Source organism: Petaurus breviceps, unplaced genomic scaffold (genome assembly GCF_028583685.1).
Source record: "Petaurus breviceps papuanus isolate PSGF00001 unplaced genomic scaffold, PetGlider_PUasm1.0 91133, whole genome shotgun sequence".
NCBI lineage: Eukaryota > Metazoa > Chordata > Mammalia > Diprotodontia > Petauridae > Petaurus > Petaurus breviceps.
The window spans coordinates 96,908,962-96,932,288 of record NW_027187419.1 but is presented as its reverse complement, the minus strand read 5'-3'; the positions used below and the strand labels follow the sequence as shown (position 1 = coordinate 96,932,288).

The 23,327-nt window shown below is 37.1% G+C and overlaps 1 protein-coding gene across 2 annotated transcripts in view; it reads right to left on the bottom strand.

The window, feature by feature from the left end:
- The window catches only part of CERS6 (ceramide synthase 6), a 304,360-nt gene that overhangs the window by 79,528 nt on the left and 201,505 nt on the right, over positions 1-23,327 (bottom strand). For both annotated transcript variants that reach the window (XM_069079812.1, XM_069079811.1), the window contains exons 5-6: positions 17,243-17,293; positions 10,200-10,292 (exon numbers count right to left, since the gene is read on the bottom strand). In XM_069079812.1, coding sequence (XP_068935913.1) covers positions 10,200-10,292; positions 17,243-17,293 — 144 coding nt within the window. The remainder of the gene's footprint in view (positions 1-10,199; positions 10,293-17,242; positions 17,294-23,327) is intronic.

Sequence of the window (23,327 nt, the reverse complement as noted above, 5' to 3'; positions counted from 1 at the left end):
TTACACAGCTAGTGTGTGTGTGTGTGTGTGTGTGTGTGTGTGTGTGTGTGTGTGTGTGGATGCTAAGTGTCTGAGGCCGGAACCGAACTCGGGTCCTCCTGACTCTGGGGCTGCCCCTCTACTCACTGAGCCACCTAGCCACCCCAAAACACTATAGGAATTTTAAAAATCTCTGCTAAATGAAACAGAACTTTAGGTGACCATTTCAATCTTAGAATCATTGGATTTTTAGAGCTAGACAGTATTTGGTGACTTTTTGGTCCAATCTCATCATTTTACAGCTGAAAAAAAAATAAGACTCAGAGCCTTGTTACTGATCACACAGGTTGAAAAACCCAGATTTAAACCCAGGCTTTCTGATTCTCAGTACACTTCATGCTGCACCATACTCCTTTATAAAACTTCAAGACATCCTATAAGGGAAGGATTATTTTCAACTTTCCAGTGAGTGTTACCTCTACAGATACAACATTACTTTATATTTTGTTAAATATGTTATTACTTTATAGCTCTTGGGAATATATATAACTGAAATAAAAATTCACTGTATGAGCAATGTTTATCTAATTTTTCTCCCATAAAAACATTTACGGTACCATTTCCAGATTATGATCCTATAAATTTTTCACTATGGATTCTTTGCTTAGTATTTAATTTTTAATTGATTTTAGTGCTATAGAAAATGATACTGTGAAAGAAAATTTTAGTTGGACAACAGATAACCGTTTTCAAGAATTGTCAAATCTATTTTTATACCACCAATTATTCCATCAGTTAGTATTTATTAAGCAGCTATTTTGTGCCAGGATTAGGATACAAAGACAGAAATTATAATCTCTGTCTTTCAGGAGTTCGTGGTTTTTCTTTTCCAGGGAAGACAAAATGTATGTATGCATACATAAAATAAATACAAGATAATTTTTAAATGGGGAGGAAGGGGAGCCACTAGTAGTTACACAAATTACAAAAGGTTTCAATGTAGAAGGAAGTACCTGAGTTAAATTTTAAAGGAAATTAGGGGTTCTACTAGAAGAGGCAAAGGTGAGGGGGCAGTGCATTTCAGGCAGGGAGAACAGATTGTGGAAAAGCACAGAAAAAAGAGAAACTCAAGGAGGCCATTTCAGCAGAACCTTAAGAATATGAAAGGGAGTAATGTAAAATAAGGCTAGAAAGGTTGGCTATAGCCCAGTTGTGAAGGACTTTATGTCCCAAATAGAAAAGTATATATGTAATGCTTGGTGTAATTAGTAGCCACTGAAGTTTAATGAATACTAATTGAGAACTTAGAACATTATTACTGAGAATACTAATTGTTATTACAGAGAATACTAGTTGTTAGAGCATAGGGATTCCTATATCAGGAAATTACCTTGGGTCTTCCTTCACTTAATGACCCACAAAATGTATTTTGCTTTCAAATAATATTAACAGCTTAGTTATTTAGCTAGGGGTGCAGCAGATAAGAGCAGTAGACCTGGAGTCAGGAAGACCTGTGTTTAAATCTGACCTTTGACACTTTCTGGCTGTGTGACCCTGGGCAAGTCACTTCCCAGGAGGAAGGTTGTGAGGATCAAATGAGATATTTGTAAAGCATTTAGCATGGTGCCTGGCCATAGAAGGTCCTTAATATATACTTATTCTCTTTCCTTCCCTCTATTCACGTAGTACTGTTCATTGTCAGTTGTCCTTCATAGTTCTGTGTCATTCTGTAATGTTTTAAATTATACGCTCCTACGGTTCAGGGAAAGGCTTTTGTATATGGTTTTTATAGCACCTAGCATGATGTTGTCATGTGTACATAGGTATTTAATAGTTTTAATAATTATGACAGAAGTGGTTTTATGAGCACTTATAATTATAATAGCACTTAGCATTCTTGGGGCATGTTCAGCAATTCCTGTCAAGAAACAATGACATAGAGAATAAAAGGTTTATGCCCACTTCTGAAGACAAAGATAGCTATTGCAAATCTGCCTAGGTACTCAGTTAATCTACAGCACCAGACAAAACCTTCCAGTTGAAACCACAAGGGAAATATGACAGAAGTCAGAATCTAATTAGAGATGGTCCAAGACACAGTCGTCATTGCCATGACTCCTGCTGAAAAAAAAAATTGCTGTAGGATTTTATTTGACAACAGGCAGTCAAAATCTTAGTTTTACAGTTCAGTTAGAAGCAAAATCCATAATACAGCAAAGTGCCCCTAAACCCATACCATCAACCCACATCTTTTTTTTCTTTTCAGAGGAAAGAGTATCTTTGTCAGCTAGAGTTTTTCAAATCATTACTTGCCCTAATGAAATTATAGTTTTGAAAGCTAATAGTTTTTACTTCTATAAGGATTCCTTCAGATATAAACTGAAGTAAGTTTTTGTTGTATCCTGAGGCACGAGGATAGTAATAACATACTTCCCATTTTCTCATTATACTACACATCTACCCCCTGATGTAGAAGTATAGTTTAGTAACCACATTCTTCAGTCAGGATCCTTTTTTCCCCATTTCCTCTTATCACTGTATCCCTCTGTCTCTCTTCCTAGGAGTTAGTCTTTCTACCATAGCAAGAGTTAGACTTCACTATCTTAACTGGGCTAGCATACCTTCTATGACTTCAGGGAGGTCCCAGAACCAGGTACCATTACACAAAGGGTCTCAGGAACAAAAGAATTAGTCTGTTCCAATGCAAGGAACATAATTTTGAAGGGATATGACTACAGTACTCGTATTAATCAATAATTGAATGGACAGTGTTAGCCCTGTTGGCTAAGAATAAGAAAAATGCCAGTAGTGTTATCCTACAAGAGGACCCCCCACAGCCACGCGGTTTTGCTTCTGTACTTCCTATTTTTAACTCATGGAATTATAGCATCATAGAACGTCAGAGGCAGATGAGGACACAGCCTCAGAGGGATAGGCTCTGATATATCCCATAGGCATATTAACTCTTCTTGACTTCCTATTCTAACAGCTCAAATACCCAGTCTCCCTTACTGTAGAAGCACTTGTAAGTCATTTATTTAATCTTATTTATTTGATCTTCAGTTATCTTCCTGACACTCTTTTTGCTTATTTTCATCATAAGTACATAAATGATCAAGTATTCAATGAAACTGTTTCTTGTTACCGGTGGGAGGAGTGATGAAACTAGCTCTACCAACAACTTTGCCCTCCTAAGGAAAACCTGTGGGCCATTCTTCCATTTATGCTCTAACTTACTGGTTTTTTTTTTAAATTTTCTTCATCATAATGATATCAATGTTGATGTGGTTTAGTTCTGCCAACAGTATGACAATGCATTTGTCATCAGACAAAGATTTCTCACTGAGTAGTCATACTTAATTCTTTTGTTGTTCAATTTGTTTCAATCATGTTCAATTCTTTGTGACCTCATTTTTAGGGTTTTCTTGGAAAAGCTACTGGAGGGGTTTGCCATTTCCTTCTCCAGCTCATTTTCACAGATGAGGAAACTGAGGCAAATAGGGTTAAGTGATTTGCCCAGGGTCACACAGCTAAGTAAATGTCTGAGGCTAGGTTTTTTTTTTTTTTTCTAAGCAATCGGGGTTAAGTAACTTGCTCAAGGTTACATGGCCAGTTATTTCTGGGTGTGGTGCTGAGTATCTGAGCCCGGGATTTGATCCAGGTCATCCCGACACTGGAGCCGGTGCTCTTACTCGCTGAGCCACCTGTCTGCCCCTAAGCAATTGGGGTTAAGTAACTTGCTCAAGGTTACACGCCCAGGGTTACTTACACCCATTTCTGGGTGGGTGCTAAGTGTCTGAGCCCGGGATTCAATCTCCAGGTCTTCTCAACACTGGAGCTGGTGTTCTTACTCGCTGTGCTACCTGGCCGCCCCATGAGGCTAGGTTTGAACTTAGGAAGATGAGTCTTTCTGATTCTGAGCCCAGTGCTCTATCCACTGCACCAGGAACCTAGCTGCCCCAAATTAATCCTTAGGGGTTAATAATAGTGTGATTCTTAGCACTCTTCTCCCTTCACTCATTTTCACTACTCCATAACCATCACTATATGGTAAGAGGAGCACACAGGACTAAGAACCACTTACAATTTTTTTTCTTTATCTTATGGTTGCTGTGACCAAGAAATTCACCATCTGGTGACTTACCCACTTGTGTTGGGATGCTCCATAATAGTTTTGCTGACCCTTAAATATCATAACCTGGGAGAATACTCAAAGTGTTTCTACATGGTAGAGACTCTGTGTTAGTATCGTAGCCTTTAAGAAATGAAGATCACCTCCAAGCCATGAGGAAGCATAGAATTTGGACTTTGTGGAGATCTTTTTGGTTCACACTGGCTGGGTGGGGGCAGTGCATAGAGTGCTGGGCCTATAGTCAGGAATACCCAAGTTCAAATCTGACCTCAGACATCTGCTAGCTGTGTATCCCTGGGCAAGTCACTTAAAGTCTGTTTGTCTCAATTCCTCATCTGTAAAACGGGGATAATAGTAACACCTACCTCCCAGGGTTATTATGAGGATCAAATGAGATTAATCCTAAAGTACTTAGCACAGTACCTAGCACATAGTAAGGTCAGGTATTATCATTATTGATTCAAGCAAGGTCACATTATATGAAATTAGACTAACCTCTTTTATTTAAACAAATTCAATGAAATCTTAAGCTCAAATTTTCATTTATGATTCCATAAAAAAACTACATGGAAATGACTCAAATGAAATCAAGAAATATCTGTTGGTTCATGTTTGTTGTATATGTCTTTCTTAGAACAACAGGGAAAATATGGGTTCTAGCTAAACTGAATATTTGAGATGGCCAAGGCCCCTATATTGAATATACAGAATATTATAATTAAACACCTGCTTCCTTCTTTATCTCCCTCACTCAAACATACCCACATCCAGGAAACCATTGGAGCCTGAGTTTGCACTTTTAGGTCTGGCCTGTACCTGCAGATTTAGACTGGGCAGTTCTAAACATTCTAAAAACCCAGTTTTTCTAGGAGTCTTTTTTTTTACCCCACAAAATACTTTGAGTGTCAAGAATCCTCTGAGGAAATTGGAAAATTGTCTCACTTTAAATCAGTCGAATACAAAAGAGAACCTCTTCAGGAAATATGGAACATATTCCCTTTCAATTAAGTCCCACGACCCAACAAGCTTAGAAGTAACTGGTATCCAGGAAAACAGGTCCCCCTTCAGTGTTGTAGCCCATAGATATTGGCATGAGGAGAATTCCACAGCCTGACACTGCCATTTTCCTCAGAACGAGAAACAGTAAGCTACTCTTGGGGCTGCTTTCACCAAGCTACATTCCTCGGGGGGCTGTGCACTGATGAGTTATCTCCTCATAAAGACACTTATATGGTAGTATTTTGGCACCATACCTAATCTGTTACTGCACATGTAAACTATTGGTTAAGTTAGCCTTTGAACAAAACCCTATAAAATTCTCCAATAAAACACAGGCCTCTTACTGAAGAAAAAAAAAATAGTCCTATTGTCCAACTACCTACCTGGAAACATTAGTTCTAAATTATATTGGGACCCTGCTTTTCACAGATGTAAACATTATAAAAAGAATTGTTTCTTTCTCCATGCTTGTTTTCATGAGAAATAATGACAGAAGAATGGGACACGAATCAGTCACAGCTTGGTGTAACAGATAAGAGAGCTAGCTTTGGAGTCAGGAAGACCAGAGTTCAAATTCTGACTCTGACACTTACTAGATGTAGTAAATCTCTGAGTTTCAGTTTCTTTATGTGTGGATTGAGAATGAAAATAATAACACCTACCTCACAGGGTTGCTATGAGAGTAAAAAAAAAAGAGACAGAGGTAAAATGCTTTGCAAACACCATATTTAAGTAATGTAACACTTTATCATATTACATTAATGCTACCTATTTTTATTATTATGCCAGTCAGGATTCTGTGCCTCAGCAAGAACTTGAGAAAGGTGAAATGCTACAACAACCATGAAACAGAAAGGTAATAAAGTCACTTTATTCTTTGTAATAGGGGTCAGTTGTCTGTATTGAAATTGAAATTTTTCCATGTAGATCATCAGAAATAATTTAATATGACTTCATTCTGACAAAAAGAATGAATATAAAATATAGAAGCAGAGAGCTTGTTGAATATTCCATCCCCCTGAAGAATACCCAAAGAAATGTTATTGTTGTTTGTCCATCAGAAAGGTGAAACTTAAAGAAATAAAGGCATTTTCTATGACCCGCTGGTGGAAAGCTCATCAAAGCAGGAAAGATAAGACATCTAGGTTACATCAGAGGAAGGGTTGCAAATGGTCGCGCTAGAGCTGACAAATAAGAAATGTTGCCATCCCATTACACTATTTAGCCACAGATGGCATATCAAGTTTTTAAGAAATGGTTGGCCTACCTTAACCATAATGTTTCTGCACTCCCTATTATGAGGAATGAAACTCCATAAGAATTTCTCATGAGATTTAGTGTTTCTTTTGGGTTAAAAACAAAAAAAAAGTACAACAAGTTGACTTTACCAGCTGAGCCCTGGAACTCTGCCACATGCAATCTGCTGTGAAGTACTCTGAAAATGTCCAGAATTCACTGGCCGTATGCCCAGGCCTTCTAGCCAAACAGCAGTTTAGCTAAAAGGGTGCAAGGTTTAGACACAAGCAAGCTGTTCAGAGCTCCAACATTGTAATATTCATTAGCGCCTTTTTTGAAAACTCAGAGGCACAGAAGACATTTGCATTGTGAAGAGGTATGAGAGGACACAATTAAAAAAAAATTGTCTTAAAAAAGGAAAAAAAATTATAAAATATATCCCCACCTGTTACTTCAAAAAGAAATTTTGATTTTTTTATTTCAAAAAACAACTCAAAAGGTTTTAGACACTGTTGTTCTACTTATTGGATTATTTAGATTAGAGTCTTCAGCCAAAATGGCTTCATGCTGGCTATTGACTTCCCTTTGGGAAGCAATTCTCATCTCTACACATGAAGCACTAAGACAAAGAGGAATAAAGCAGTTATATTATGCCATGGCATATGCTAATGTTAAAAAAAAAAGTTGGTCCTTCATTTATGGAGTTTGGGTCTAACATGGGAATTTTTTAAATATGATATTTTAAAGACATAAAAATGATATTTTAAAGACAACAGAGCCAAAGTAGAGGGAAAAACATCTCCAAAAGAAAGAGATTTTTTGAAAATTAAAGATGTCTTTTGTAGGAAGTTAAGAACCTAAATCCAAGCCCTGGAAAGTGATATCCAAATGTCTACTGATGATCACATTTAAGAAATAAATATATCCCGATAGTCTAGGCTGTACATGTAGGAGCCTGTGTTTGTAGAGTCCTGGTATTAGTGTGAAATCTGCCAATCTAGTTCACTGCCACTTCATAGGGGAGCTAAAGAAATATTCTGATTACCCTTCTATTAACTTCCCTGTTAATAGACTTTCAGAGGTTGGCTTCTATTTCATATTGCCAATGGGTGTCTTCAAACATCTTGTTTTCACAATTAGGCAACAGGCTGTTATGTTGCTTTTTAGAGGTTTTAGTTAGAGGTTCCAATATAGGAGCTGAGGAGTATTTCTGGCAGTATAAATACACCATACATCTTCTGATTGCTTGAACAGCAGGTCATTTGGTCACTGGAACAATGAGTAAGGAATCAGTGAGGAGTGGAGACACCCACAGAAAGATGCAGGGAGGAGAAAACAATAGTTATAGCTCAATAATGAAAACAGTCAAAATAAAGTCCTTGGTGATTAAAAGCTACGCGGGATAATGAGCAGGCTTGGTAGTGGTTGAAATCCTATTTTCATAAAAGAAACAGCAATAAGCCAGATGAGTCACGGACATATATTTGCTCTTGCTGATAATGAAAGGAGAAGATGCCAAAAATCATGATCCAAGTAACCTTCAACTGAAACCAGCCCACTGTGGTTTTGACTAGGTAGACACACACACACACGTGCATGCACGCACACACACACACCACACACACATATGCACACGCACACACACACCCCCTCAATTTCTAGGCCATTAGCATTACCCTTTTCAAGGCACAGTGGCAACTCTGCAAATGTTATAGTTTCATTGTCTTTATGAATATTTCCTGCATTCAGTTTATTGGTTGTTACATCTATAACTTGTTAAACCCTTTCCTTCACATTAATCAGTTGTACTTCCTTATTAGCATCATGGATATGTCTCGTAAAGAAATTGACAATGACCTCAGAATATTAGAATTCCTATTAAATTCTAAACTCAGGGCCTTGTGATTGCATGGAGGTCTTCCTGGGTTCTTAAAGTCTATGTCAGGAGAAAAGAAGTTCTCTAGCAGTTTCTAACAAACTGGTAATGCTCAGAGTCTGGGCCTGGCCACAGACTGCATCTGTTTTTAAGAGCAGAGGCTCTTCCCTACATAGAAGATTGCCCACGGGTGATTTTCTTTTTAAAAGCCCTTCTACTGATGCATACAGGGATTGCAACAAGCATTGATGATGGTAGTGCTGCCACTGACAAAAGGACAGATCTTCTAATGCATTAAAATAAAGAATATTTAAAACACTGTTGGCATGGGGGGAATGGGGGGTGGGGAAGCTATGACAAATGCATTAAGAAAAGCACAGCTGTGTGTCAGGGGTTGGTCATTTTTTCCATACCAGCATTTTAGTAGCCATGGCTCAATTCCCTGTGGCCAAGAATATTTTAATGCCATTCCTGGGCTCTTGGTGGCTCTTTTCCATCCATCCGTGCTCCTAATTAGATGAAACAGTATAAAGGCTTCAAGCAGTCATGGAAGGTCTGCCTCTTCCAATGGTAAGCTTGACATGAAGATGGGTAAAGTCTTCCTAATGCCTAGTACAATGGGTGATTATCACAGGACTGGTGATCAAGAAATCAAAGTTCTAGTCTAGTCCCAACATGATGGCTTTTGGAAAGAGCTACTAACTTTCTGTCCTGAATATCAACTGCTCTGCCATCCCAATAGTGGTAATGTCAGAATATGTTCTAAACTAAGACACTAGTTCCTAACTCAATAGACATTTGTGTTACCCAGGACACATTTGAACCACCTTTATTTAAAATAGACACGTGTTTCTAATTTTTTTCTGTATCATGAAACTTTTTCACCATGTGATGAAGCCCATAGATCCTTTCTCATAATAATCTTTTTTACATAATTGAATGAAATGCTAAGTTTCAGTTATAGGTTAGTGAAGATAATGATATAATTTTCCCCCTCCATCCAATTTTATAAACCCGTTGAAATCTATCCATGGATACTCTGGGATTAAAAACTCCTGCCTAAAAGGACTTAGGAGGTGTAATTCAGTAAGATCTGAGTCATTCACATGAATCACATTACCCCAGGGATCCTGGAAATCAGCATATTCTCTCTTGTCACTGGCATAGTCTGACTAACATCAGTCCTGTATCTTACCCTTTGAATCACAGAATGGGGCAATGTTAGGCTGATGTAGGCTGGAACAATCTGACTCCATGTCCACCATAACAATTGCTGATGAAGTTTTGTACTCTATATTTATGGAGTCCAGAAAACTGTCCACATACATAGAGGCGGCTAAGTGGCATGGTGGATAGAAGGCCTGGAGTCAGAAAGACCTGAGTTCTAATTCATCCTCAAACACGATAGCTGTGTGACCTTAGCCAATATATTTAATCTTTGCCTGCCTGTTTCCCCATCTGTAAAATGGGGATGATAATAGTACCTACCTCCCAAGGTTGTCATGAGGATCAAATGAGATAATATCTGTATAATGCTTAGCACAGTATCTGACATATAGTTAAGTATTTAATAAGTAGTTTGTTCCCTTCCCCATATATCTGAGCTAGAAAAATCAAATGAATGGGAATTGCTGTTATCAGGATTCATTATTATCTATTTCCACATGAGTTAAAGGTATTTGGTTGGAGAAGAAAAACTTTCTCATTTTTGGAAATAGGCTGGCATGCTGATAAACAACAATGAATGTTACAGGCAAGAATTAATATAAAACTGGTACTTTATAGAAAGAGCTGAACCATGACAACAAAAAGATATTATCACAAAATGGTAACAAGGACCTCCCTCTGTGCAGTGCAGAATGAAATGTCTGGGTTTCAAATCTAACGGTGCCACATTCTTGTCATGTTGACCCACGGCGATTGCCAAGAGTCACAGAAGCGCGGCCTCTTCTGGTCTGGGTCATGACTTGCTCTTACCTTTCTTCTGATGTCAGTGAACTGAGAGAACATTAAGGACCAGTAGAAGGACAACTGCAGGATATAGTAGTAATGAAGATCGGGCGTCAGTGGCTGGGAATAAGAGGTGAGAGAAAAGGTTTAGTCGTTCATATGGACCTTTTTATTTGGCAAAAATGTCACTATTTTAGCCAAGTTACACAGCCCTTGCAGCTTGATGTTTCATTCTGTATAAAGGTAATGACATTTGGAAGAGTGGCTCTAGTGCATAGTTTGATATCACTGACAGAGCTGTACCTTTTCACCCACAAGTTTTCAGATAATATGAACACTTGGTGGTTAGTTTTTCATCAGTCTTAGTAGAAACATTTAAGGTTTTAAAAAAGTCTAAACAATAACTCTGGGATTTTTTAGAGCACTTGAAAACCACAAGCATATCTTAAAACAGGGAAGAAAAATAAAACTCTATGACTTATGTGGGCTTTTAGTTTGCAAGAATAAGGGGAATAAGTGTCTTTTTGTCCCCAATATTAGGTTAAAAGTTTACTGCTTAGTTAGGCTCAAGAGAAAAAGAGGAAAAGGGAACATGCATTCATTATGCACTTACGATGTTCCAGGCACTGTGCTAAGTGTTTTAAAAATACTATTGCATTTGATCCTCCCAAATAATCCAGAGAAATGGTGGTAAATAGAGGTTAAGTGACTTTTCCAGGGTCACATAGTTAATGTCTGAGGCTAGATTTGAATACAGATCTTCCTGACTCCAGAACCAATAATCTACTCATTGTACTACCTAGCTGCCTCTCAAGAGTTAGAATCATCTCAACTCATCATTAAACTTTGATGTGATAGAACAAATTATTTAGCATACTGTCAAGATTAAATGGATGCTTAAAAACATTAACTTAAATAATCAGAATAATGGAGAAACTATTCTAATAGACTGGGACCCTAACAATCAAGTAGCCAAGAGCTTGGAATCATCAAGAAAATGACCAGTGCAGGGCAGCTAGGTGGCACAGTGAATAGAACACCAGCCCTGGAGTCAGGGGGTCCTGAGTTCAAATCTGGTCTCAGACATTTAACACAAAAACTAGCCGTGTGACCTTGGGCAAGTCACTTAACCCCAACTGCCTTCCAAAAAGGAAAAAAAATGTATAAGAAAATTACCAGTGCAGGGGGGAGAGGAAGGAAAGGAGGGAGGGAGAGAGGGGGGGAGAAAGGAAAAGGAGGAGAAGGAGGAGGGAGGGAGGGAGAGAGAGAAGATGTCTGAACATTTTAAGCAAGGGTCTCTGCTCATATGGTGGTTATGCCTGGTAATTGTTTAAAACGTTGGAAGGTCAGACTGGTGCCCAGTTAAGCAAAATAGTTCTAACTGCCCAAACTGGAGCAGGTGAATAGGGACTACAAAAGAAAAAGAGAGAAGTAGATAAGTAGGTGAAAAAACCAGGAAGTTTGCTATGGCACTTTAGAATGAGTTTTAAATGGGAACCACAAAAGACTACAGTTTTATTTGAAGAGCAGGAGGTATGAAAACCAAGAGAACTATTCATGTGGGTTTGTTTTGTGCTATATTCCTGCTACAGGACTCATCAGCTCAATGTGTTATAAATTCAAACTAATTCTCCTGCTTTAGGAGAAGTTGAACAGGACTGGAGAAGCACATCTCCTTTAGTAAAAGGTAGACTTCCTAGACAGGATGAAGAAACAATACCTAAAGGAAATCTAGAAGAAAGATTCTTGAGATAGCCAAGGGAAATTAAGATCCAGGTCAATAACCATCTAAATTGAGAAATATAACATATAGAGAAAAAAGGTTTGGACCACTGGAACTCTTTTTAATAGAGATAAATTCAGATCTGCTAGGGAGCATTAGTGGTTCATGCACTACAAAAGAGTAAATAAGATCGAGAGGCACTAAAAGATTCCAGCAAACACATTTCTAGTCCTAGGAGAGAGATAAATAGTGGTGGCTGGTGACTCTTTTGCCTGAGAACTGAAGATTCCTTCCAGTTCTAAATCCTATCATCCTAAGAGAAATATGGTGCTCAGAATAAGAGAGAGAATAATTCCTTAATACTCTGCACTGGTCCAACTTCATCTAAAGTCTTGTGTTCAGGTGTCAGTGGACATTAAGTTAATATGGTTGTTGAGCAGTGGGAGGATATCCAGAAAAGAGTCACCAGGATGGTGAAGGGATTTAGAATCATATCACAATCAAGGGAATCTGAGATATTTAGCCTGGAAAAGAGCTATATGTGCGGAGACGAGAGAGGACAAAGGGAAGGGAAGAGGAATATAATTACTTCCTTCAAATAAATTATTCTGCATAGCTACAAAGAGTAGAGCTAAGACTAATGGGCAATAGGGCAGATAACTCAAAATAAGGAAGAATATTCTCACAATTACATCTGCTTAACAATGCAAAAGGTTGCCTCTTGAGGCAATGAGTTTCTCTTTTACCAAAAGTGCTCAAGTAGAGTTTAGATGACTACCCAGATTGGACATAGAGACTCGGAGTCATAAAGCCATGAGTTCAAATTCCATCTATGATACTTACTCGTTGTGCAACCATGCATAGGTCACTTAAACTTGCTCAGAATCAGCTTCTTTATATGTAAAATGGGAATAATAACAACTGTAATGCACACCAGGGTTGTTGTGGGCTTCAAATGAGGTCATGTATGTAAAATGTTTTGCCAAACCTGAACTTCTATATAAGTCAATATTTATTATTTATCTAGTGTTACTGTTATTTGCCAAGGATGTTATAATAGAATAAGCAGCTAAACTGGCCAACCTTTAGTGTCATATGCAACATTAAGATTCTATGACTGGGTAGGTAGGTGGCACAGCCAATAGAGCACCAGTCCTAGAGTCAGGAGGACTTGAATTCAAATCTAACCTCAGACACTAACTGTGTGATTTGGGAAAATAATTTCACCTAGATTGCCTAAAAAAAAAAAGAAAAGAAAAGGTTCTATGACATTGCAGTTCTTCACCTAGAAAGATTAAGAGGAAACAGGATGGAAGTTTCTGAAATTATGTATACTGTGGATAAAATTAACATTGACTAAATCTTGTTAGAACTTGAGTGAGAATGTTTTAAGAAAAAAAATTTAAAAGTATAAATTTATCCTCTGTGAAATAAGTATATGGAACTCATTACCCCCAAGAAATACCACTGCCAAGAAATTAATGGGTTTTTAAATAAATGGATTTTTAAGTTTGGACACATTTATGAGTGACAATACCTATAAAAACCTATTAAGACAAGCAGTAACATGTTAAACTACCAGATTTAAAGTTAATTTCTGGAGGAATAATGGTACCCTGTCATAACACATCCCTCATGGAAGCCATTGGTAACAGAATAGTTGGGTTTGACCCATGGTGAAAATTTCTGTGTTCCCTGATTAATGACTGGTGGCAATAGAGAATGTTTGTTAGCATCTAATAAATGCTGAAAAACCTGAAGAAAACAAATTTGCAAAGTTCCTGGCATTGAGTAGGTAACTAATGTTTGTTGTTTGACTATCTGATGACAGATTATGGAAGCCTGTTAAATACTTTCATCTTAATGTAAAGAACTGCCCATTTTGTATGTGAACAGTTTACTTGCTTAAAGGAAGAGAAAAAAATTCATATGGAAAATGATAAAAAATCAACTTACAAAGAAACAGTATCTCATTGATAAAAGTTTGAGGAAGGCACATGTTGCTCTGATACCAGATAGAGAACTGCCAATCAAATGAATATACTGAGAGGCTCTGTTCTAAGGCAGAAAATGACTGAGATAATGGTAGCTGCTGTATGATCCATCAACTCATTTGCCTGACTGTTTTTAGAAGTTTAAAGGTTATAACTGACATTATAAATCAAACAGTTGTTTGGGGACTATGGAAAGATTATATAATGACTGATGGGAGTTCACATCTGACAGAGAGACAAGTTTCCTGAATTTTGTCCCCTAAAGTAAATATGAAACACTGAATACCAGAAAGGTCTTATTCAAGCTGTTAGAGACCATTAAGAAGCTATAGGAAAAGACAGAAGAAAGAGTTGAATGGAATAGGAATCACAAGAAGATGAAGGATAGAAGACAGAAGGCTTTCATCTGCTTTGCTGGGAATCTTCTAGCTGGAAGTGATGCATTGTTTTGCTGACTGACTAGAGAAAGACTGAAACAGCTGCTAGCTAGAAGCTTGTTGGAAGAGAGATATATAAACCATCTATTGTATAAAGAACTATTGGGGATTGTCAGTTTTTAGGCCTAGAGGGTGAGATAAGAGAATCCTCTCAGGGGGGTACCTGTGTTGCCCTCTCCTGTTCTCTCTGGTTTGAGGGAGAAATAGAATGTTTTGCTGTGATAAAGGACTTAGAGCTACCTGGACAAAGTGGAGAGATCTAAGAAGCTTGGCAGTTCCCTGACTTAACAATACTGTTTCTCAGTGAAAGAGAGTAATACTTTTTTAAGTGCCCTCATAAAGGTGGTTGTGAGTGAAAATAGCTTGTCATCATTTCATTGACGAGGGCAAAAGAGGAATAGCTTTGCCCAGTAGGAGAACAGTAAGGACCAGAAGGGAAACAGCTAGTAGAGGAGTAGTTTCATGTGGTGTCCTGAAGGACATGAAGGACTGAAGTCTAGAATTGTGTCATCCCTGGCACATGGGGCTCCTCACTCATGTGGCTCCCTGCTAGGTGTCTATGTGTACCTATTGTCCTCCATTGATATTATGTGCATTGTTGGAAGACTGTGATCCAAGTTTATGGATGAATTATGATTATCCCTACCCTTGCTTTCTATTGAATAAATGTTGTGATTATTGTTGTTTATTTAAACTTATCACTTAGTAAATGTTTTATGTATAAGAGTTACTGGTATTATGGTGACTAATTGTATTAAATTGGTCATACAGTGGTGGGGGCTCAGGACTCACAGTAGTGAGAATTATACCCCCCCCACTTACACACAACATAGTTATCCTAAAACCCCACCCCATAGAACCCTAAAGCATAGTAGTGAATTGTAGCAACATTTGTGTCCTAACTCTGGGAACACTAGATCTAGAATGAATTCAGGTTGGTATGAGTAAGCCAGACCAAAGAGAGAGAAGAGATTGTAAGTCCTTGCCATCTATATCCCATACTGTTGAGGCTAGTCTTGATGTCTTCATGTGCAAATTTGGGATAATAATAACAGTTGCAATATAGGGATGTTTTGAGGTACATTTTTAGATATTATATAAATATAGTGTTCTTTTAATTAGTCCTTCAACATTAAAATTATATTCTTTGAAAACAAGACCTTACCCCTGCCCTGACAGAAATTTCTTAAAAGTTTCAATTTTGTTTATAAAATTCATTAAATTAACTAGAGGTTATTAAAAATATATTACTATTTTTACAACTATATATATATTTGTAAAATAGAACAAGATCTATATTTTCACATGATAGCATACCTTTAGTACAATGGAAAAAAGGTCACTATTGCCTTTCACTTACCACCTATTTAGTATTTTATTAATATATCAGTTATTTAGAGTGTGAATCAATACTATGGGAAAACTTCATCTTTTAAAGACATTACTCTCCTAGAACTTGAACTGCAATATGTGTATGTGAATAAAGAACTAACTACACGTGCAACTAACATTACATGTATCATCGCACCTTCCTTTTGCAGAATGATTATTTGTTAATACTCTTTGTACCGAAAAAAGCAGTTAATTTCTAATTAGCGTACTGCATTCTTCTAAGATGACCAATTTTTCCCTATATAATTGCAATTTTCTACAAGCTTTCTGCAATTGTGTATTGAATAATTCATGTCTGTGTAGTACACAGTTTCTTATCAGTAGAAAGCACAATAATGATGCAAGTTCCCATGCGTGTTACTCTTCTCCTTGACAATGACTTAGCCGATGTTCATTGTACAATCTTGGGTCTATCAAACACTCAATCTCTCACACTGATTCTCTGGTGCTGTGTGAAGCAAGATCTGTCAACACATTCTGGGCCACTGCTGTTGACTACTCATTTTTTTCAGTAATGGGCAACATATCAATTCCATCTATAAAGCTAGGGGATGTTATAGGATTGAGTATGGGAAATTTTTGGTTTTTTAAAAATTAGATGTTATGCCATTTCACAAAGCACATGTTCTCTTTCATTTGGATCATATGGTAGAATCTGTCTTAACATGTGGCCTATTAGAAATGCTATCATGTCAAAAGAGTACTGAAGTTTCTACAAAACTTCAAGTGACAACAAAAACAAGATTTTTACTCTTTGAAGAGACTAAAATTTAGCATATAACTACAGAGCAGAAGAAAAACTTTAAAACACAATAAAACATATTAAAAGAAAGCACTTGGGACTCAGAAATGTGGCTATTTTGCAGAGAGCAATTAGTTCCCAATGTAATTTAATTCTCTATCAGATGGCTATCAAATTCTCAGAGTTTGATATTCAAATCTAGATTGATATAGTACCAAAAACTAATAGTAATTTTACTGAATTAGTGGATAGATGCAAAGAAACTTCAGAATACAAGGATCTGAAAAATTTCTTCCAATGCGGTGATTTTAGTCTCCATTCAAACAGCTTTTAGTTGCATGAATGAGTTTCTCATATAATTGGCTGATTCCATACTTCCACCCTTAAGGAAGGAATGCTTCATTTACATTTCTAAAGTCTTCTTAAACCACAATAGGTGACTAACAGCTTGCTACCCTAAAATTCTGCACTTGATCTTTCATATGCGCCAGTGCTGTTATCAAACCCTCAGGCTTCTTCTAGTAATTAAAAATAGCTAGCCCCACCTGTTTAATTGATAGAGAACTGTACCCACCCTTGAATGTGTACCTGCTCGACTTACCCTTTATATACAGACACACACATACCCAGAACACTTTTCCCAAACCATGGCTGCTTTCTAATATCAGCCAACAGAGGGCACCAAAGAGCCAAACAGTTAATCATCCTGAGGAGGGCTAGAGAGAAAATGCAATGAATTTGGGGCATCATAATCTATTAAGGAGGAAAGCAAGTTCTCCTACCTGATATGGATAATTGTACCAGCACTGCTTTGTGTTCCACAGCCAGGGTGTCTGGAAAAGAATATGAAAGAAATGCATTTTAGGGATTAAGAAAGCACTTGGGGGGAAGGCACTTACTAAAGCATCCAATTCTAGGGCATATCGCTCTTGCCCCACTTCAAAGGAATTTTTATTTTTCATTTGTGTGAGAATTTGGAGCACTTAAAATTTCAGGAAACAGATGCAAGAATAATTATTATTCTAGCAACTGAGCCTTTGATCATTCAGGCTATTCCTAGGACAAGAAAAACAAGAAAACATAATCCTGAAGGTGAGGCAGTAGGGTATCTACTCTGGGGTTATTTTTCCAACACTGAGATGGAATTGTAGCTATTAATTCCCACACTTACTCAGATCCCACATAACCAACAGTACACAGGTGCAAGTCAAGTGTGTAGGGTTAGTCTGTGAAAAAATAATTCCTTTTTGTACAGTTCACTGATCCATGTGTGTATTACACCCCCATGTTGTCTTCATTTGCCCTGCTTCCTAAAGTACTCATCAGATTGGCCCAAACTACAGGAATTTTGAAAATCCAGAAGTAAAAAAAGAAGACTGTAGCAACAACCACACTGGCCTACCCAGGATGGCTGCTAGCACAGGTTCTTAGATCTGCTTTACTAGGAAAGATAGCTGTTCAAGGGGTCAACATCTTTTCTCATTACATTGACTAGTTCAGGGGAAAAGTCAGCACCCTGAACTTTAGAGAGAATGCAAACAGAGAAAATATAAGAAGAGAAATAAAGACCAACAGACTGGGCTCTGACTGCCTGAATCAACTCTATATTTTACATACATCCCTGGATCTAGAGGGTCTTTACATATGAACGGGCAGGGAGCTCTGAACATAGGCCCACTCAGAATCCTGACCAGGGAATCTCAGAAGATTCTTCTCATAAGTGAGCTCCCAAAGCAAACTACCAAGTGAGAGTACATACACTTCTCAGAGCCAGAAGGCATTATAATCCTCAGACTCAGTGTCTAATTACAAATTAGCAAAAGGTGTGAAAGCCTTCCTAAGAGCAAGCCTCACCTAAGCAAGCTTCCCTTAATGGGCTCAACTGAGGCCTATTAATGGGCTGGAGAAGATCTTAAAACCCATTAACATTACAAAGATCCATCCAAAACTTGAGAAAATACAGAAGGCTTTAACTTTTCTACTTTATCATTGTGAAAAGGTCAAAATAAAGGATAGAAATGAACAAACAGCAAAAAGTCAGTTGCAGAATTTTTGTTGCATCCACTTTCCTCTAAACCAAGACAGCATATTTCTATTTGCCCGTGGAACAAAGGGAAAGAGGAGAGAAAAGGAAGAGGAAGGCAAATGGGAAGATGCCCCACCGGAAGCACAGAGATCTCTTCTGGGAAGTAGGAGTTCTTCCTTCCTTCAAGCCAAGCTCCTAGAGAACGTATCTGTTCTAGGCCATCATGAATGATAATGAGAAGTGGATTCAGAACAGCTTAGCCTCTAATTTTCAGCAGCTATAACTGCACTGCTGGGATATCAGTCCTGATAACTTGAATCCTGCTCTTCCCCTACACATTTCGGCTTTCGTTTTCTGGAGCCCTGGTCTGGTAATGCTGGAGTCTCCAAGTAATTTTGGCCAAAGTTTCTGAGAGTAATAATAGTACCTTGTCAGTACCTTTGTACATTGCTTCTAACTTTTTATTTCATCTTCCCATCCTCTGAAGAAGAACTACCATCTTAACATAGAGTGAGGCTCAAAACAGTCTCAAGAACAATTTGCCCAAAATCACATGTCTAATTTGTGAAGGAAGAATGATTGAGACTCAGATTTCCTGAATCAAATTCTAACACTTTGCATATTGTTTTTGCCTGAATCTATGTCTCAATTCTTTTTTCCCCCTCTACTACCATTCTCTTTCTTTGCTACTCTCTCTTTCCTTCCAATCCTGTTTAAGTCTGGGATCTAGAACTGAAGGGAACACTAAATTATTAGTTTATTTTTTATTGAAAAGTTTTATATACTCTTTTCTTAATTTAAAAAGGAATGTTTTATTTGTCTTTCTCTCAAAATATTGAAAAAGCTACCTTAAATTATGTTACTGTTCACTTATATGTCCCTGCAACAGTGCCCATTTTAGCTACATTTCTCCCTGATTTAAGCATTAGGTAGACTGCACTTGAATCTGATGGAAATAATGCCCTGAATTGAGTGCTATTCACAGAATTATAGAGTTGAAAGACAAGTTATTTTTTAGAAACCATTTATTCCATAAGGTGAATTACACTTAAAATATCCCAATATTATGCTTGCCATTGTTAAAGTTCCTTATGATCAATCTCTGGGGCTAAGATTTTTTTTTTCCTAATCAGTAAACTTGATCTCTCCTCACTATAACTTAAGCTTATTTCTTGATAAGCAGAAGTAGAGAATAACTAATCTTAGTATACCTTGATCCATGAAATGCTGAGAAACCATTACTGAGTCTTCCTTCAGACTTCTACCAACGATTTTTCATTTAAACAGATTTATAAAAGATTCAAATGAGAGCAAAAGAAAGCAGTCTGAGATGCATGTTTACCCAATCCACACTTTGAATCTCAAGTCACAAAGCGTAATAGGTTTTTCCATTACACGACAATCATCAGCTTCCAGACACATGAAGCCCACAGCAGCAATGGCTATAAACAAACCTGCACCCCATATAAAGGGTCAGGGTCATCTTTCACCTGAACAAATGCAATCACTTCATTATGGATGCAGCTTCCCAAGGATATCATCCTGCCATCCTCATTTTCTATCTAATGATTTGTATATGTGTTTATGTAAATACACATACATCATATTGTATAGAAGAGAACCAAATCAGTGGGAATGTATAGAATAAAATATGATGTTTGTGTATTTTTGTCATCTATTCTCTTATTCAGTATAGCTATCATTTCATTCATTTATACTTTTTTTATTAACTCTTTAGTAGAAACACAATTTCAATATGAAGAGAATTTGACAAAAATTGGAGAAGAGGCCCACTAGTTTTTTACCACTTGATATATGGTAGGTTTGGTTTATTTTAATCTCCTCCTAGGAAATCTCTTAAAAGTAAGAAAAGGTAATATTGCACTACTTTCCAACTCCTTTTAATACCTATTATTGAATGAAATCAACTAGGAAATCTCTTAAAAAAAGTTATATTTTTAAGAGGTAGTACTGCACTCCTTTCCAACTTCTGTTAATATGTATTATTACATGGAATCAACTATCAACAAATCAACGTGCTGGCATCTATGTGACCTTGGACAAGTCACTTCTCCTCTTGGGATTCATTTTCTGCATCTATAAAGTGGGGGATAATACTCTAAGTGCCACCTTCCTACATCACAATACTGTTGTAAGCATATGAGATAATCTATGGAAAAGTACTCCATAAACCTGAAAGCGCTACAGAAATGAAAGCTATTAAGATTACAAAGTTCATGGTGATTGCTTTTCAGAACATCTATACTAGGTAGGCAAGGAAATGAAACCACATATGAATGTGTGCATCCATAGCTACATGAAGAATAGTAAACACCTAATGGCCGCTTGCTATTTTAAAGCATAGACTACTTCTCTGATAAAGAAGCCCTATACACCAGGAACATTTAATTATTCCTCATTAAAAGTAAGATGAAAAAATAGATCTGAAGCAAAAAATTCACAGTAAAAATCTTAATTGGAAATATGAGATCATAGAAAAGGACTATTAGTTTACTAAGTTTAAATTGGATAATAAAATGAAATGGTTTAAAAATTAGGTAGTTAGATGGCTAGAAGCAGTAGTTTCTTGGAATTAAACACTATTTTACTTGGACCAATAAAGGATAAAGAAGCTTTCCAGTGTTAGCAAAGCACCTTAGTCTTTTTATCTGCAGTCTGCTTGTCAAAGACAATTCTTCAAGAAAGGAAGTTCTTTTCATCTTCCCTGGATTAGCAGCCATGTTTTATTTATTTTTTTGTTGGTAGTGATTTGTTTTATTTATTTATTTTTTATTCAGTAAAGACACTTTGGAGAAAGAGTACAGTAAGAGCTACAGCGAGGGTCAGATAAGCCTAGAGCTGCTGCTAGCCAATAGCCACAAATGATATTATTTCCCACTTACCAACCAAGCATACCTTCTTCTTATCCATACAAAACAGACATGAGGAAAGCAGCAAGCAAGTCTGTGAAAATCAAAGAGCTCATCTAGGGAGAGATAACTTAAAAAGGCAAACCACATGATGGTATGGGCATTTGCTTTAAAAGCTAGACAGTGGCAAGAAAATGTAATTTTGACACCTACTACAACCTTATGTTCAAGGTTCATTATTGATCAGCATTGGAAAAGTATACTGCCATTCATAAATTGTTCTAGATGTTCCTTCAGCAAAAGCTGGACTTAGTCTGGAAAATAATTTGAATATTGGCCAATATACACAAGTGGGATGGATACTTGGTACCCATATAATCGGCATCTCTGGGGTGTCCCTAACTTGCCTAAGCATAGAGGAATACTTGAGAATTTGCTTTAGGGTTTTACCTGAGAAATAAAGGAAAGGGGATGTTTGGTGGGCAACATTTCATACCAACATGTTTACCTTTTAGGGAGACAGGCTGAGTCTATAGATTCTTATTTTAAAGGGAGAAAATGGAGATAAGAGAATCAAGAGGAAGACATGAGAAATGGGGGGAAAAAAGAAATGGAAGAGTTTGGGGAACAAAAGAGAAGAAGCAGAAAAATAGCCAAAAGGAGAAATTCAACAAGGTGAAATGTATGGGTCTGATTAATAGGTATATTATTCTAGGACTAACATTAGGAGATCAGTGTTCTATAGTCTTTTTAACAAATGTCATAAGAAAAAACATCTAAACTGTATTTACAAATAGTATACACTATTAATAATGTATTGCCCCCTCAAGTTATTTGAAGAATTCTAATTATTGCCAGAATCAAGCAGTATAAATTGCTGCCCCTGCAGTACATGTAGGCTGTCACTGATATTTTGTGAATAATAAATAATTCCTTAATTTAATTTTGCATTTTCAAACATAAAAATCACATTTCATTGTAGAAGTAACAGCAATGCCAAGGTCATAAGTTAAAGACAGAAATTTCCAACAATAAATCAATAATAGCATGGATGAAGCAAAGCATATTCATTTTACTGACTACCTACCAATTCACACTCCTTATCTTGCTGCTAATATTGACAGCTATGGGTCACACTGGACATAGACTGGAAAGGCTGGGTCTGGCCTGGCAGGAGAGCTCAGAGATGAGAAAAATTCAATACTCATTTAGAGGGAAAGCAACATTGTCAAAAATGGCTGTGGCTACAGTGTTGGAAATAATTTCCAAAGTAATCACCAAATGTTCTGCCTCGAAGGTATCTGGATGAATGGATGGATAGATAGACATATGGCAAAATACTGATAAATAAATGAACAGGACTTAGTATTAATAAGACTATTTCTCATCTGGGAAAAGAAATACTGAAAGCAATGTTTAAGCATGATAAATAGGTCGGTAGTATTTAGGATGCCTTGGGGAAAGGAAAGCTTGAACTTGAAAGAAAATGTCTCAATAACATAGGGGTTCTATGATGAGAACCCTAGAGTGGGGTGGTTCATAATCAATCACTAACTTCATCCTGAAAAATTGTCCTTCAAATCATCTGTCTCTTCCTTTCTATTACCACTCTTGGTAATAGACTTGGCCTCCTGGTTTATGCAACCTCCTAGCAAACTTCTTTTAACAAAGGTTATATTCCACTGAATACTACTTAAAAAAAAAAAAAGCATACATATAATTTTCATCTTGCCTCTCCACTGCGTGAAAATCTTTAATGGATCCTTATTTTGTATTCCATAAATATCAACTGTCTGTCTGATTTTGAGGTTCATCTCACCTTACTCATATCTTATATAAATTTGCTTCTTACTATTTCCCATTAAGAACCCTTTTCTACAACAATCTTATCTCTTCTCTATCAGAATGTTACTCATTCTTTAAGGTCCACCTCTTACAGAAAAGCTTTTCTACAAATGTTAGCTCCAATTA